General features: G+C 38.8%; 1 protein-coding gene across 1 annotated transcript in view; it reads left to right on the top strand.

Moving 5' to 3' along the window:
• The window catches only part of LOC104623959 (A disintegrin and metalloproteinase with thrombospondin motifs 19-like), a gene marked incomplete at its 3' end in the record, with an annotated part of 41,470 nt that extends 25,931 nt beyond the window's left edge, over positions 1-15,539 (top strand). The window contains exons 3-6 of the mRNA XM_010291194.1: positions 4,736-4,901; positions 13,162-13,334; positions 14,271-14,354; positions 15,382-15,539. Coding sequence (XP_010289496.1) covers positions 4,736-4,901; positions 13,162-13,334; positions 14,271-14,354; positions 15,382-15,539 — 581 coding nt within the window. The remainder of the gene's footprint in view (positions 1-4,735; positions 4,902-13,161; positions 13,335-14,270; positions 14,355-15,381) is intronic.
• Positions 15,540-17,648: the final 2,109 nt, after the last annotated feature.

Here is a 17,648-nt window from a genome sequence, read left to right as displayed (position 1 = left end):
CTCAACCACCCCCGCCACAGAGCACAGCTGAGCCCCTCAGCCAAGACGGCAACACCCCTCGGGAAAGAAAAGGGTAAAATGCTTCCCAGCCGTGTGAGGAAAAAACCTGAGAGAAACATCCCTGCTGACACCAAGGGTAGAGGATGAGGAGGAGGTGGTGGTGCTCCAGGTGCTGGAGCAGATAACCCCACTGCAGCTCCTCCGTGGGGCCAGTGCCGGTGGGCATGCCCTGAAGGACGCTGCAGGCCATGGAGGGCCTACACTGGAGCAGCCTGTGGAGAGGGAGGAAGGGTAAAGCGTGAGGATGAGGGAGCAGCAGAGAGAAACTGTTGTGTGCTGACCATTCCCCCCGTTCCCCATCTGCCCTGTGCCGCTCGGGGTGCAGGGGGAAGGTGTTGTTCTCATTTGTCTTTGTTTCTCACTATCCAAATCTGTTTTAACTGTCAATAAAGTAAATTAATTTTCTGCAAGTCAGGTTTTATTTGCCCGTGATGGTAATATCTGAATGAGCTCCCTGTCCTTATCTCGACCCATGAGCTTTTTTTTTTTAATCTAATTTTCTCCCCCTGACCTGTTGGGGAGGGGGCAAGTAGGATAGCGGCTGGGGGGGCGTCTGGCAGCTGGCCAAGGTCAACCCACCACAGTGGTGAATTGTTTAGCGAATGAAATATTTTGCTTTGACACACCAAGCTGCAGAATGAGAAACTACTACTACATAAGTGACTAATGATAAATTGTAGGCCACCGAGACTCATCCTTTGGAGCTTTTTCTTTTAAAAAGTAAAAAAGCCTTATTGTTCTGATATTTCTTTGAAGTCTACATTATGTTGTCAGCATTTATTATTGCGTTTCAGTGAACCTCTGTGATGAAAACGACACAACGTATTGATAAAATGCTGTTTCATAACTGTCTTGTGGTACGTAAAGTCTCCTTTTAGACTTGCTGCATCTCTTCTCTGGGATATTAAAACGGGAATGAGTTAATCTCTGACTCTAGTACATGCTTGTGGATATTATTCTGTCATCCTGGGGTTTTTTTGTGATAATGGTAGCAAGTGAAGTGTATTCTTTTCTTACGTTTCTGTTCCTGTTCTTAGGAAAGTGTATTCATTCTTCATGCATTTCTTTGCTTGCTTTATTTGTACAAATTCTGCAAGAAACAACTTTATATTAAAAATCTGCATTGTTTCAACTTTGAATGATAATAAGCTGCCACTCTGAATTGGTATGCAAGGAAGAGTATATACGAGTTTAAAGAAATTTGTAACTCCTTTGACATTTCCTGTTACCCAGTATCTGGTAACTATATGCATAGGTGGTCTTCACAAATTTACTTCACTTTTGTGGTTGTGTGACTTCTCATGGTAATATAACTTTATTAGAAACAGTAGACTCACTTCAGGTTTTCATAGGATACATGACAGAATGTCAAGTCCTTAAATATGCTCCAAATAGGAAAAAAGAAATTGCTGCCCTTTTAGGGATGAAACGCTAGGCAGAAAACAGCACGAGTGTTCTAACATAGATGTTAGAAATAAGATGGCATAAGCAGTTTCTGTTATAATGTCTTTTATCAGATGCAATTGCCCAGAATATTCAGATATTTTTTGTTCTTTATCTCTCATCTATGGTATCTCTGATTGGATATAAGAAAAAAACTCAGATTTCATATTTCAGAAGAATTCCGATGTGCCTACATTTTGTGATTATTGGCATATTTCAGATGTGAACTGTTTTTATTTTATATAGGACAAAATGTTAGTTTGCATTCAGGGCCAGTGTTTCCACATGGCTTTTTGTGTTTGTTTCTTTTAAGAAAGTGAAAAATCTTTATACGATGTGTATGTAATATGTTGTAGCAAGCTTTCATTTATGAGGGCAAGTGTCCACTTTAAAATACACGTGGTGGATGTGAGTCCATTTCAGAGTTTCCATACTTAGTCCCATATAATGCTTTACATGCACATTTGATTAAGTCTGGCCTGTGCTTAATGTCTCACTCTACTGCATAAAGTAAATAAATGCAGAGCAAGTACCCAGTTCATCCTTACTTAGGAGGTCTGAGGAATTTTTTGCCAAGTTAGGTTGTCCAGGGCTTGAACTCTACTCAGATATATGTGTACTACATTTAAGTTTTGTTTTGTTTCAGGTAAGAAACTTGCAAATGCAGGGATACATGAGCGCGGGGGGAAGATGGCATGTTATGTTACCTTTTGCATACGACAAGTCCACCATGCCAGTAGCTTTCTCAGTTGCAGCTCTGAGCAGTGATATCTTTTCAGATGAAACTGGTGGGAGATGGATCAGTTCCTCAGAACTCGCTTACAGTTCTACCCCAGATGCATATTATTTTTTTACACTTTTTTAATCTTTGCTTTGCTGTACGTTTTCATGACATGTCAGTTTTGCCATTTGAATTGTCTGAAGCCTGTATGTGGCCCTGGCATCTAATATCTGAAAACATATTGAAACTGGTGCTTTAATGCAAGGCTTGGATTTTCTCTGCTTTCTGTGTTTAGTTTTATGGTAGAAGATCTTAACTCCACTTCTAATGATTATGAAAAAATAAGGGCATGGTTGTCAAGGGTATGGCTTCATCTTCCCTTTTCTACCTGGGAAATTGTCCAAGAGATGGAAGAACCAGTCATGTTTTTTCAAAAGCGATCAAAATGATCACAGAGATCATTTGGTTATCCAGGTTTGTCTGAAAATTGCCCATTTGAATATAACTGACATTAATTTTATTCAGTAAACTTTATATCAGTGTTCATTTCTTTAACTTCTGACTCAGGAGACTGGCAGTAATTCTTTCAGTTCTCCACCAATGGACTACCTTTCAGTTTATGCGAGCAGCTGAAAGAAAACATAAAATGTCAGTGGTCCTAGCACGGCTCCTCAATATGTCTAGTTGTCAGCCTGAAGAGCAGGACCGTAAAGCCCTGGCGTCATCTTGCAGCAAAGAGAATGAAGACAGAACAAATACGGCAAATGTTGCTAGGATTGAGTCTTTGTTCAATGTGGACTAAGGCCTTGTTTTTTGTAAGTAGACAGGGGAAACCTGCAGCACCATCTGATGGGCTGCTGCTCCTGTTCTATATCCAGAGCTTATCAGCACCTTTATAAGCTAAATAATAATTTAAAAAAAGTCTATGTCTCAGTGAAATTCAGCATTAGTCAGAAAAATTGAATGAAAAATAGTTTATGCATTTTAGTAGCATTTGAGAACTATGCTTTTAAATAAAATTTCATTTAACATCACTTGTAGTTTATATTAGAAAAGCTAATTGTTATGTAAAAGTAACATTATTCAAGATATATGGAAGTGGTATCTGGTAGGTGTACCGGAAGTACCTAGCAATACCTAAGTAGCTGATCTTGTAAACATGTAGCAGTTAAAGCTCGTGATGAAGATAAACTGACCTAAAAAGTACAAAAAGGAAACGAAACAGCCAAACAAACCCATCTACTCTATGTTTCTGTGCAATGTTAATGATGACCCTTCAACATCTGTTCAGCATTCTGCAGCTAGTGTAGCTGACTGAAAAATTACACACATGTATTCACATTTATTTAATGTGATAGTGCGGAGAGATTGGTTTGGGTTTTTTTCTTCTTAAAGTAATGCCTGCTTATATTTGAAGGAAATTGTATTTTGTACCACTTATAAAATTTAATTTTGTTTTCTTGCTTGGACTGGAATTTCTTTTTCAGGCTTTATCCATATGTCAGGCAGGCTATCCAGTGTGATAATGGCACTTACATAATTCCAGAAGAAACAAAATTCTTTTCTATTTCTTTCATTCATACTACATGGAAATATACAGAACAGCACTTTGCTTCTATTAGCCAGTTGTACTGTAGCAAAAACTGTTCAACAGGTTTTTAAGTTTAGAGAATGAGAAAGTTAACTGTCAATCTTGCTAATGACATTTTCTGGAGGGGAAAAAACCCCACAAAACCTTGCTGTCTCCAGCTTTACTCTTGATAGGAACTCGTGTGTGTTGGCAGCTTAACAATTTGAGCTAAGTTAGATTTGTATGGTATTTATATAAATATGTTTTTAACTTTGGCCACACTGTTGTAATAATAGATATGCATCTGGTGTGTTAGCTTTTTATGTATGTTTGTGTGTACAAATATGTTGGGGTGGGGGGAAGTTATGAAACTAAATGGCTGTATTAGAATGTTTTTCTGTTTTAGCTGCTGGCAACCAAGGAGGCATTGCTGCCTTTTTTAATACTTTTTTTTTTTTAATTTGACAAAGTGTAAAAGGAGCATCACAAATGTCTTTTCCAGATGCATAATTGTTCGGGATGTATTCTGATGCCCTAAATTATTCCTGTTATTTCATTAAATATAGTCATCTAAAAATGTGACAATACACTGAGTAATAAAACTAGTGTATAGACTTTTCTGTACATGCTGTACGTATTTAAATGACCCTGTGGGTCTCCCAAAGCAAACTTTTAACATTCCAGATCTTTTACTGTGCATCTGCTACTGGCATGTAGCCACCCACCCACACAGATTTAGTTGAAATAAATGAAATTCATCCTAGTTCACTTAAATAGAAAGGCTTGTAAAATATAAAGGTAGTCACCTTGCTGGTAAGGTTACTAAAACAAAAGGTTTTCTTAAATGGAGTTTTGTGGGGTTTTTTCTTCTGCAGGACTGTGCACAATTTCATACTTTCTTAAATTCATATCTTATGTGTTCCTTTTGTTTTCCTTTGCAGATGGGGTTTATACAGATTAATGAGGACTTCATATTTATTGAGCCACTCAATCGCACTTTGGCTGTGACAGGTCATGCACACAGGGTGTACAGACGAAAAAGGTCCATAGAGGAGAGAATTACTGAAAAGCCAGCTTCTCAGAATCAGTACTGTGGTGTTGTTACAGGTAATATACAAATCTCACTGAAAAGATCTAATGTAGCAGACATATTTATATGTAGAGAGTAGTTAAAAACAACCCCCAACAATATCATATCTGATTATTCTTGTAGGAGTAACTTATGGTGAACTTTGAGTTGGCATGCTGAGCCTGCTTTTTCACTTGTTGGAAGAGGGATTTGCCCATTGAGGAGTAGACATTGCTTCTTAATGTCCAATTATATTTGAAAGTAGAAATCTTTGGGTCATTTTTTTACTTCAACTTAATAATTACAACCTATTTCTTGTCCTTCTCTGTAGTTGCTTAATTACTTACTACATCCAGTGCTTGTACTTAATTTTCTCTTTTAAAACATTAGCACAGTTCATCCCATTTTCATGTAGTAATAAGTCTTGAACTTCCAAATGTGTCTGACACTGAACTGAAATTATTTTTATAACTGTGTTCTTGTTCTATTATTGAACCTGGAAGAACTGTATGAAGCAATCCTAATGCATCTTCCTCAATGGCAGGTAGAAGAAGTTCTTGAAGTAGAACGGTTTCAACAAAAATTTGGCACGTAGTGATGGATTAATAGTTTTCAATGGAGAGGGGAAAATGGCTTTTGTGAAAGATAACATTCTGATGTTCCTGATTCATCATCAGTTACTCTTCTTACAAAGACAGAGGGCATCTCTATCTTTCTAAAAATAGAAGACATCTATCAAATCGATGATGGGTATCATCTGTTTGGACTTCTGTAAGGTCTTTGACATGGTCCCCCACAACATCCTTCTCTCTCAATTGGCGAGAGATGGATTTGACGGGTGGACTGTTCAGTGCATGAGGAATTGATTGGATGGCCGCATCCAGAGGGTAGTGGTCAATGACTTGATGTCCAGGTGGAGATCAGTGATGAGTGGTGTCCCTGAGGGGTCCGTGTTGGGATGCATACTGTTTAATATCTTCATTAATGACATAGTGGGATCGAGTGCACCCTGATAAAGTTTGCAGGTGACACCAGAGTGGTGCAGTTGACACACCTGAGGGATGGGATGCCATCCAGAGGAGTGGACCCATGTGAACCTCATGACGATCAACAAGGCCAAGTGCAGGGTCCCGCACCTGGGTCAGGGCAACCCCCAATATCAGTACAGGCTGGGGGATGAAGGGATCAAGAGCAGCCCTGCCAAGAAGGACTTGGGGGTACTAGTGGATGAAAAGCTGCACATGAGCCCAGAAGGCCAACTGTATCCTGGGCTGCATCAAAAGAAACGTGGCCAACAGGTTGAGGGAGGTGATTCTGCCCCACTACTCTGCTCTGGTGAGTCCCCACCTGGAGACCTGTGTCCAGCTGTGGAGCCTTCAGCACAGGAAAGACATGGACCTGTTTGAGTGGGTCAAGAGGAGGGCCACAAAAATGGTCAGAGGGTTGAAACACCTCTCCCATGAGGACAGGCTGATAGGTTATTCACCCTGGAGAAGGCTCTGGGGAGACCTTATTGCACCCTTTCAGTACTTAAAGGGTGCTTATAAGAAAGAAGGGGACAGACTTTTTAGCAGGTCCTGTTGCGATGGGACAAGGGGTAATGGTTTTAAACTAAAAGAAGGCAGATTTTGGCTAGACATAAGGTAGAAATTTTTCACAATGAGGGTGGTGAAACACTGGCACAGGTTGTCCAGAGTGGGGGCAGATGCCCTATCCCTGGAAACATTCTAAGTGAGGTTGGACAGGACTCTGAGCAATTTGATCTAGTTGAAGATGTCGCTGCTCACTGCAGGGGGGCTGGACTAGATGACCTTTAAAGGTCCCTTTCAACCCAACCTATTCTATGATTCTATGATCTCAGCCTTCTGACCTCAGAATGAGCTGAAGGTTTTATTAATGTTGTTGTCATAAATTTTTTTTTTTTGCCAGGAAATAAACCAAAATGAGTGCACATTTATTGGCATTTTTTTCATGTCTCCTAACCTACTGTAAGTGAGATACTGACAAAGTGGAAAGAGCAACCTGATCTAGTTAAAGATGTACCTGATCATTGTGGGGGATTGGACTAGATGACCTTTAAAAGTCCCTTTCAACCCAGACTATTCTGATTCTATGATTCTATGGTTCTAAATGGCTGAGGTAAACTGACATGGCTAGGGAGCTGGATTATATGACATTTGGGATGAGGCAGCAGGGTCTGGGTTATTTCACATGTGTAAAGAAAGGTAAAGGAAGGATGCACCTACAGTCTTCCAGTGCTGAAGTGGCTGCAGAGAGAAGATGAAGCCAGACTTTCCTTAGAGGTATGCTATGACAGGATGAAATACAATAGCTGTAACTTGCATTCAAGGAAGTTTCAACTGGGCATAAGGAAAAAAAATCTCAGCAAGAATGCTTAGCACTGGAAGAGCTTGCCTAGAGAGGCTGTGGAGTCCGCAGCCTCAGACATTTACAAAACACACCTGGAAATGGTTCTAATAGAGCTGATATTTCTTTGATGCTTGCCCTGACTGGAGGAGGAGGTTGGCCTAGCTGACCTCCGGAGATCCCTTCCAGCCTAAGGTTTTTTGTAGCAGTATGGTTCTTCCTGAACATTTATACTGCTCTGTCCATTTTATATGGTTACAGAATAAATGTTACAGGGTTTTTTTCCATTTTGGAAGTATTGTTTCTACAATTAGGCATCCATCCACAGCTTGAAATCAAAGATGAATTAGCAAAGCAAGGCTCTTTATTAAGAGGGACTAGATAAATGACATGTAACTTCCTCCAGCAGACTCTGTATTTCTCTTCCAGGCATTATATTATATTGCCACTGCTTATCTAAAAGTGAAATTTTCTATATTAGCAGAAGTTGTTCACATAAAGTAGAGCTGGTTATGCTTCCTTATTAGTCGTAAGTGAGTTAGAGCATGCTTGCCTGAATGTGTTTGGAAGTAAGAAAAAGAGAGACAATTAAAAGGATGCATGATATATGCACTGGGAAAGGGGAGAGGAGCATCTGACAAATAGCAAACCATGATGTGTATGAAAATGAGTAAAGATACAAACTCTTCTGTAAGGACATTATTCTTCTGTCATGTTCATTACCAGTCATCCTTTCACTTTCTCTTATGCGCTAAAATGGGAAAGTCAGCTTATTTTGTTCTAATAATTTTATGCCCAAGGCTCTGACTTGGTGCAAATAGTCTGTCAACAGACATTCAAATATTTGCTTGAAATAAGTTTCATTATCTCTACTACCAGCCTGAAATTTCAAAATAACTCAAGCTGTGCATAACTGATTAGCATCTGCTGGCATAACCTTATTGCCAGCGGGGTATAAATACCTGCAATTTCTAACTGACGCTGTCATACTAGCAAGACCAGTCCCTCACTCTGCTGCTACAGGTTATTTTACTAAGCAGGGCTGCGTTAAGTTACATGCATAAAAGCTCTGTCTATGCTAGGAGCAATTGGCTGGTGTGACATGCAGCTAGCTAACATCACCAAAACATTCATGGTACGGGCACAGCCTTGAAGGTGGGTTGAAGCAACAAAAATAAGCCTTTACAGCAGTATTTGAGAATTTTATGGCAAATCCTAAACTAAGTAGAACAATGAAACAAAGATAAAACAGATGAGTATATGGGGCTCTCTGATAGTCTCGGGTTATGCACAGCTGCCTTTGGTAGACTTGTAGCTGTGTGACACAGAGAAACTATTATCTCAGCAATATGGCAACTTCTCAGCTATATGGACCTATCTTACTACAGGATTTCTTTCTTCTACGGTACTCATGTGTCAGAATAGGTGTTCTGGGACAGGTATTTACGCTGCTGGTTTTGAGCCAGCTTTGGCTTTGGTTTTGAGCCAAATTGATCTCAAAGACTGGCTACCTCTCAAGCAAATGTGTATTGCCAGTGATTGATTGTAATTATTCAAAGGAATGAATGCCTGTACCAGAGGTGTTGAAGGATCACTATTGGAAATAATAGCTTTTCATGCAGAACTAGAAGAGGCAGTCAAAGAAGGTATTGTTTGTTTTCTGTTACTGTTGTGGGACGGATTGAAAGATACTACACAGCCAGACTTGTTTGGAGAGAACAAAGAACTTGTTTTTATGAATGGGGTGGATTTTTCTTATTAATTAGGGAAGGGAGAGAATTGTACCAACAGAAGCAGATGCTTTCTGGATTTGCGAGTGTGTGTATATCCTTTTGTTGAATGTGTGTGTGATTTATTTACATATGTGAGCCAATTGCACGTACACAGACCTCACAGTTTACACCTTTCTTTTGCACATGGCCCATGAAATCTTCCAAAGCAACCAGTTCATAACTGTATTACAGAGAAAATGTGTGAGAAGCAGTTGCTGTTAGAGCAAAGGGACATATTGGAAAGCTAAGCTCTTTTCCTTCTCCTTAATTTGAAGCACTTGCTCCAAGCTGAAGTTGTTTGTACAGTGAACCTAACTCATGATAAAGGCATGGGTCACGTTGGGGAAAAAAAAAAAAAATTTCACACAGACTAGTGAGTGAGAGCTCTTATCCAGGATACAGTAGACCTGAATTTTGAATCCCTTCTGTATTTTGGAGACTGGAAGCCTCCTGGTTTACTTCTCAGTTCTGATGATAAACAACAGATTGTTCTGGGTTATAAGCAGATTGTGCTTCTCTTAGAGTGATGCCATTTTGCAGGAAAACACCTGCAAGTTTCACTGGATCAAAAGCCGAAATTTGACTTCATGGGATTTAGACTGGGCAGTCAAGTGGGAGAGCTGTGTTGGTTCTTGCTCAGCCTGTTTTCATGTGAAAATCATGAAATAAAGTACATAAACAATCTTGGTCATAGGTCTAGATCTATGAAATTGCACTAGATGGAGACTTGTGATGCTTGAAGTATTGGTTTCCATGCCTTGGGTCAGAAACAAGTTGTCACTCTGCATTAAGACTTTTAAATCCCTATTCAAACTACAGTGGAGGTAGCTTAGGTAGCTCATGGCTTCCTAAGCTCCTGCATATTGCCTTCTTAGCCAGAATACTGCAATTTCGACGTGCCTAGGGTACCCATTTTCTTTTCCCCAGGAAAAGAAAGCCTGGGGAATGATGGTCATTGCTCTGTAGTCTGGGCCTCATGTGGAAGTATACTCAGGGAATGCTCTTGTGCCTGAGGACTTGTCATTGTCCAGGAGTCCTGTGGTCATGGGTGGTTCTTAATGTTGGCTCAGGTAGTTTATGCCACCTGTGATTATAGTAGCTGGATTTTCAGCTCTTTCAGTTTTTTTGTGGGGGATTTTTCTTGTTTTGTTAACACTTCTTGTTATTTTCTCTTAATTGCCTATTGAATGTCAAATGTACTTGCTGCAGTATTTCTAGCCTTTCTTGCTGGAGTGCTGGAGTATTTCTAGCTTTCCTTTCAGTCAACCAAGTTTAAGTAATAAATTGATCTGAAATCTTCATGTTTTCTGTAGTTGCACAAAACATAGAAGCCTTATTGCGCAGAACCCTCCTGTAGCATTTATTTTTTATTTTGCCAATATAATTAATTTTTTAAGATTAATTTATGCATCTTTAATCCCAAGAAGCAGTTTTTTCACTTAATCTGACTTTCATCTTGTTAGCACATGCACTGTTGATGTAGGTACGTTTTTTTTCAGGAGTTATTATTTCTTACATGGTGTACCTTCAATAATGAGCAATTCTTCATAATTTTTACTTATGTATAAATATGTAAAGAAACAAGTGGTTTTGCCTAAAACCTGTTTTGCCTGTTATCTGGCAGTAATCATGGCAGTTGTTTGAATACCACTGGTACCAAAATTACTAATTCCATTTATTTAAAGAACTTAGCGAAGAGCTAAAATTTTCAGATAAATGACATCTCATGCAATGGGGAATTCTGCCAGCAATTTGGAAAAGGTTGGTTGGCCAAGAACAGATTGTCCTTTGGTTTGTTAACATGGCAGATATCTGAGGCAAATGATGGGCACTGCCCGTTGCAGCCAGCTTGTCTACAGAGCTATGTAGTCTTCTCATTCACTATAATCCTGAAAGAGAGATTTCAACAGTTTATGGGACTGTGGTGACCTTAGCGTTTAGCGCAATGCTGTATTTTATTGTGGGCTGCTTACTGTCAATTCGGAATAAAAATGCACTGCTAGCTAAAACTTTTAAAGGTGTGTTAGCAGACTTGTCTGAACAGCCATGCTAATATTAAATTTAAAGTTTCCAACCACTAGCTGCTGTTTTTCACAAAGAAGTGAACAATGAATAAACTGTGTTGCTGGAAACTGCACTGGAATCAATCAGTGCTCCTAGAAGGAAGGCAGAGGAAGGCAGATTGACCAGATTGTACATGAGAGATCTTAGATCTTTTTTTACCCAAATGAGTTTACTAATTAAACTTAGATCTATAGCCTACTCTTGCAGCATTAGATGCTTGTATGGTAAGTCATAGTTGTATAGCTTATAGGGTGTGGGGTTTTTGGCAAAAAATCCCGACACTGAAATTTCATTAAAAATTATTCTCAAAAGAGTGATGAAAACACACATAATGTTTAATAGACTAGATTGTAGATCCACAGTTAGCAAACACAAGTAAAGCTTGAGGTTAGCTGTACACATAAGGCTAAGCAAGTGTCTGAAGGATCAAAATGAGAGAGGTTAAAATTAATTTTAGGTATCTTATGAATATATAAGTTGTTTCCACTTCTAGGCAATCAAACACCTAATATTTTTTTCTGGAGAATGTATACTTTTTTTTCCTTTAGTAAATTTGTAGGCTTATCAGTGTGTTAGAAAGTCTCACATTGTCACCAGTTGTACAGGAATCAGTAAGCCCTTCTAAAATGTAGCAGGATGGACTAAATCACTCACATATAGAATCATTAATAAATTACTACAGTAAAAGATAGACAACCTTTTTTATGCATGGATGTTTTATACTTTCTACATTGAAAAGTATCTATCTGTTATATTTATGTTAAATCTATATTACACATACATTTATATTAAATTGCAGATCATTCTTCCACTGGTACCTCATATTGTAAAGTTAATTTGTGAGTTTGGTGACTTTTAAGGCATATTTTTAGCACTTTCCTGAAGAGTGACTTATTTTTTGGAAAGTAGTCATGTGTTATAAAATGAACTGCAGGAACCTTCCTATTAGAGGCAAGACTGATTAATTGCAAAACATTTCCTCAAAATTTCTGAATATTTGATTGTTTCCAGAACATGTGTTTATAATTGTCATCTCAAGCATCACTTTTGTTGTGATGAGAGAGCCCAATATTCCATTGTGGAAGCTGGAAAAAATTTCACTTGATTTCAGTGATTTCAATGAGATCAGTCCCAGAAGTTTTATGTCCTCTCAAGGGGATCTAACAGAATTTGGCTATTACAACAGGGAGTTTAATTTTATACTTTGTTTTAAATTAAATTATTTTAAATATCATTGCTATCTGCTGTGTGCGTATCTGACCACCTTCAGGCTTGAACTGTTTCTGTGTAATTAGTTTTTCTTTTTCCATATGTACTGTACTAGTAAAGGGGATATTGTCATGGTTTTGGAGGGGAAACTTAGAATTAACAAGATCAGTAACCTCTAGCTTGCCATAAATGTAACACGTTTTTGGAGTTTTCTGTAGGTTTAGAAGCCTGTTTCCAGGGTTTGTTTTTTTATTTTACTTTAGCTGCTTATAATGACAGCAGCACAGACTTTGAAGTCGTGCTGGTAAAACTTCACATTTTTGTTTCCAACAAACCTCTATACTACATATCATTCTCTGTCATTCATCTGAAATACTCTTTCATCTTTGCAAATCACTGAATTTTCTATATATTTTCTTAATACTGAATTTGTGGCAAATCTGTATTTGCCATCTTTTATGCTAAGATACAATTACATAAAAATGTTTTCTCTGCAATTTATGAAGATGGGTAGATAACAATTAGGCAATCTCAGTGAGACTATATTTCTGTCAATCTTAACATGCATTTAGTTTTCTCCCACAAACCAAACTAGGAGGCACATACTTTTTTATATGTTAGGTGAAAGGATGCAAAGATCTGACTGACTTCATTTGAGCAGTTGGGTAAGATTCCTGTTTTCTTCATGTGGACTAACATTTATACGTTGTACAAGGCCTTCAGTCTGAGCCGTATCATTAACAGTGCTAAGTAATGGTATATTAGAGTTCATAGCTATTACATTCCACATAACCAGCGTTATACCATAATCACAGGTAGCAAATCTGAAAAGTACTGTAGGGGTAGTTTGAAGGATGATTTCATCAAGCAATGTTTTATGTTACAGATAAAAGAAAATCCAAGAATCAAAAAGCATCTGAAAGTGGAAGAGGAAAACGATACTCTTACAAGTTACCTCAGGAGTACAACATAGAAACTGTTGTAGTGGCGGATCCAGCTATGGTGTCATATCATGGAACAGATGCTGCCAGAAGATTTATTCTAACCATTTTAAACATGGTAGGAAATTTAAAATTAACTTGGTGTTTTGCCAACAATGCATGCACTGCAGGCTGATTTCATTGCTCCTTTTAATTATTCTGACTGAGCACCTGTAAGGGAGAGCCAGTACATGACTGTCAGCAGGCTGTCAAGACTTACTGCATATGTTTTGCAGCATAAAACCATGGTGCTGTAGAATTGTCTGTACTATCAGGTCTTGTATCTTCAGCAATGAAGCCAGAAAGTGAGACCTGAACCAGATGATATTTTGGTTAAAGCCCATGATGTTGTTGGGAAGGCTGGGGCATTGGATGGTTTCTCATGATATATGCTTGTTATGAAGATGTGACATTGTTGTTGAGAAGAATTATGTGATCATTAGTGGCTGAAAAAAAGACAAAGGGTAATTACTTGGACAATTACATCCACTTGCAGCTCTACCTGGAGCTGCAGCACACTCATTTGGTGCATAAAGCTGTGAAAACCAGCACCTGTACTGTACAAGGAAAGATTGTTCTAAAGAAGGAGCATAAGCTGAAGAAGAAATAAAAACTTTTAACTGTTCTGAACAGTAGGAAGAGTTATTGCCATGTGCTGGCTCAGACCACTCAGGCCACAATCCTGCATTTAACTGAACAGAAATTTTCATGTGAATAGTGTTGTATCTATGTGTAAGTATTTGGAAAAAGAGGCTACAGTTTATAAAGTGGTCATGGCCATTGAGGGGAAAAAGTCTTTTTGTGCTCCCTGAATTAATACTGTCTAAGCTCTGTTTTCCCTTCAGACGACCAACACAAGACATTAGCTTAATGTTCTGTTCAAAGTATGTAAAATTAAAGCAATCGCAGTAGAATGTGAGAAATCTTTGAGGTTCTTTGACGTTCTGTTTGTTTTAGTCTACAGTGTGGTAGTGTGCAATACAAGCCTGTATTTTTATTTACTGTTTTTTCTTAGGTTTTTAACCTTTTCCAGCACAAGAGCCTTGGACTGCAAGTAAATCTTCGTGTGACTAAGCTTATCCTCCTTCATGAGACTCCAGTAAGTATATATTATCTTTGTCTTAACCTGTAGAGAGTAATGCCACTTAGCTTGTTTCTTCACGAAGGCTTGCAATATTCACCAACTTTAATGGCTGATGAATTTTCTCAGTTAGCTTTTCCACAGTATTTAGTTATTCACACAGCTCCAGTAAAGATTAAGCTTCTACTTTATGTGCTGCACATACTGAGATTTTTCTGTGCTTGCAGTTGGAAGTCAAGCAAACACAATTTCCTTGTGGAAACCAGATGGTTCTTAAGGAAGTCTGCTTGTGCTCTGCTCCTTGTGCAGTCATTTAGCTCAATACAAAAATAATATCCTTTAAACCCAGTGGACAGTAGAAGGAGTACTTGTGTTCTTTGTCAGGCAATCTCTAGACAAACAAGAGGTGCCATGGTATAGCACCGTTCTTTCATTACACCTTTCAGGCATCATCTCAAATTCTGTTCTTCTTTCTTTCTGAAGAAAGACAAGTTGGTTGATATCTTGATTGATAGTTTCTATTAACCCTTGGTTTGTATATCACCTTCCAGGACATTGTCAACTTGATTTCTTCTTGTTTCTACAAAGTAGTATGGGAATCCTTTCATATTTTAATCAGTTCGTAAGAAAGAGGAATTCCCTTATGCATGTTTCTAATTTTAAAATACTATATTTTTCCAGTGAGTAAGAAAGTATTTCTTTCTTCAGTGTCCTCTCAGCAAGTGGAGAAGTCTCATGTCATGTTCAAATTCTGGATCGTCGCATCATTAATCTTTTCTTCACTATGGATAGTAAAAAAATCAGCAAATTAATGAGACAAGAGTTCAGGTGAACAGATCCACTGTATGCCTCTCTGTGCGCTGTCTTCACCTGTATCTTTAACAGGAGAAAACAGATGGTCCCTGCTGCTGAAATTCAAGTCATTCTGCCATGAATACATTATGCTGTAAAAGGGAGAATATTGTTGTTAACTCAGTCAAAAAATGTTCTTAATTCTGTTTACAGAATCGTAATTTTAATAAAATTAATTGTTTTTTATTTCCAGGCAGATATGTATATTGGACATCACGGGGAAAAAATGCTGGAAAGCTTTTGCAAATGGCAACATGAAGAATTTGGCAAGAAGAATGATATACACTTAGAAATGTCAACAAGCTGGGGAGAAGACATGTCTTCAGTTGATGCAGCCATACTGATCACAAGGTAAAATACTGAAAGATGAGCATTAAAAAAAAGGCAGTGGCATAATAGGAACATAGATCAAAGGAACTGGTCGATGACCAATACAGTTAGGATTTAGTTTTGCAATGAGGTAGACTGCAACTTGAGGCTTCTTTCCAAAACTCAAAGAAGGTGGTAAAGCGGTGGTAAAGATGATTCAGAAAGCAGTAGTCCCCAGGTGGTAAACATGTGAAATGACGAACAAGACGCTCTCTTGTTTCTTCTTTGGCTATATAGCTAAGGCCATAGGTTGGATGCCTCTCTCCATGGGTCTTCACTTAAAAGAGGCTGCAGGCACAGACCCATAAATACTTTCATTCAAAACAAAAGCGTATTTAGACGATTCAGAGCTGGATCAGCATGACACTAGGCACATGACTGGGTTGTGCTTCCTTCTAACAGATCTAGAACTGTTAGGTTTCATTGTGTGCTGAAGGTACACCATGTGTGCCGTATGTGCTCTGCAGCCACAGGGATGTGATCCCAGATCTGCAGTTCCTTATAACTCTTACAAGAGTTGAGCGGCTTGAGCTTATAAGAGTTATAAGTCTTGAGTGACTGAGGGAACTGGGGTTGTTCAGTCTGGACAAGAGGAGGCTGAGGGGAGACCTTATCGCTCTCTACAACTACCTGAAAGGGGGTTGTGGCGAGGTGGGTGTTGGTCTCTTCTCCCAAGTAACTAGCAATAGGACGAGAGGAAATGGCCTCAAATTGTGCCAGGGGAGGCTTAGACTAGATATTAGGAAACAATTCTTTATGGTGAGAGTGGTCAAGCATTGGAACAGGCTGCCCAGGGAGGTGGTGGGGTCACCATCATTGGAAACGTTCAAAAAGCGTGTAGATGTGGCACTTTGGGACATGGTTTAGTGGGCATGGTGGTGTTGGGTTGATGGTTGGACTTGATGATCTTAAAGGTCTTTTCCAGCCTTAATGATTCTGTGATTCTTAACTATCAGGCATTTCACACTTTCAGACGGAAATAGGCCTCCAGTTCACCTCTTTCCCGCCAAGCCGATGCTGTCATGGTTTAGGCTGTAAGAGGTGCATAGGGGGATGTGTCTTGATGTTCAGACAGCGTACAGCCATTATCCAAAGAAAAGGACAGAATGATGGTTCAACGGGTCTATGATGGGCATAGTCCCATTTTTGAGATGGACCTTGCACTGGATGACCTTCAGGGTTCCATTCCAAAGAAAATTCCTGTGATGTAGAATTGAATGGAATTCCTGGGTTTTAGAATTTAATTCAGCATTCATCCTTTGTCCCATGATAATTTTGGTAGACAGCTCTGGCTTGAAACTTCAACTTGGATCATTTTTCGGATAGTAATTTTGGAGGCCAAGAAGACGTAAATGGTTTTATCTCAAAAATACATAATAATGTGTATAGCAAAAATTAATTTCAAGATCTATTTAAAAAATAATTCCAGAAAAATTGGAAAACCATTATGCTGTCCCATGTTAGTTGGTGACATGGTATCCTAAAACCATGTGCAGTCTTTAAACTTACGTGTAGCCTTATACAATTTATTCAGGGCAGCCTGACTAGGAACTATATGCATTTTTTAAAAATTAGTTTACATTCTGATTACTCCAGTATCTGTAATGTGTTTTCAGTTTTCCTAAGCAGAAAAATGCTTCCCTAAATGTCCCTGTTTTGGAGAGCCGGTCACATACTGGAAGCAGGAAATGAAGTCCAAATTGTTTGTGGTGACAGTTTTGTTGCTACTTTTGCTCTTTAACCCCTTACCTTTTCTTACAAAAGCCTGCACACATCTCTTCTTACCCTGTGGCATCCTCCTCTATTTGTTGTGTTTGTCTGTTTCATGGATTCTTGCGGCTCGAGGAGGCAGGTTAGTTTTTGTTGCACATTTATATATTAGCTAAGCAGTAAGTCCTTCACACAGGCTCCTCTGAACTACTGTGGAAGACATGAGAAATAATGTTCTCTGTAAGAAATTTCCATTTACTCATCAGAAAACATACTTGGGATGGCAAGCTGGAAAGACATTTTTCAGATGAAGACCCAAGACTGATTTTAATAGCAGTTAGCGTGTCTGTGGGGGAGGAGTCTGGATGGAGAAGGAAAGGT

Source organism: Phaethon lepturus, unplaced genomic scaffold, assembly GCF_000687285.1.
Source record: "Phaethon lepturus isolate BGI_N335 unplaced genomic scaffold, ASM68728v1 scaffold5867, whole genome shotgun sequence".
Taxonomy (NCBI): Eukaryota; Metazoa; Chordata; class Aves; order Phaethontiformes; family Phaethontidae; genus Phaethon; species Phaethon lepturus.
Note: the sequence above shows the minus strand (reverse complement) of the source record. Positions and strands in the feature narration are given on the sequence as shown.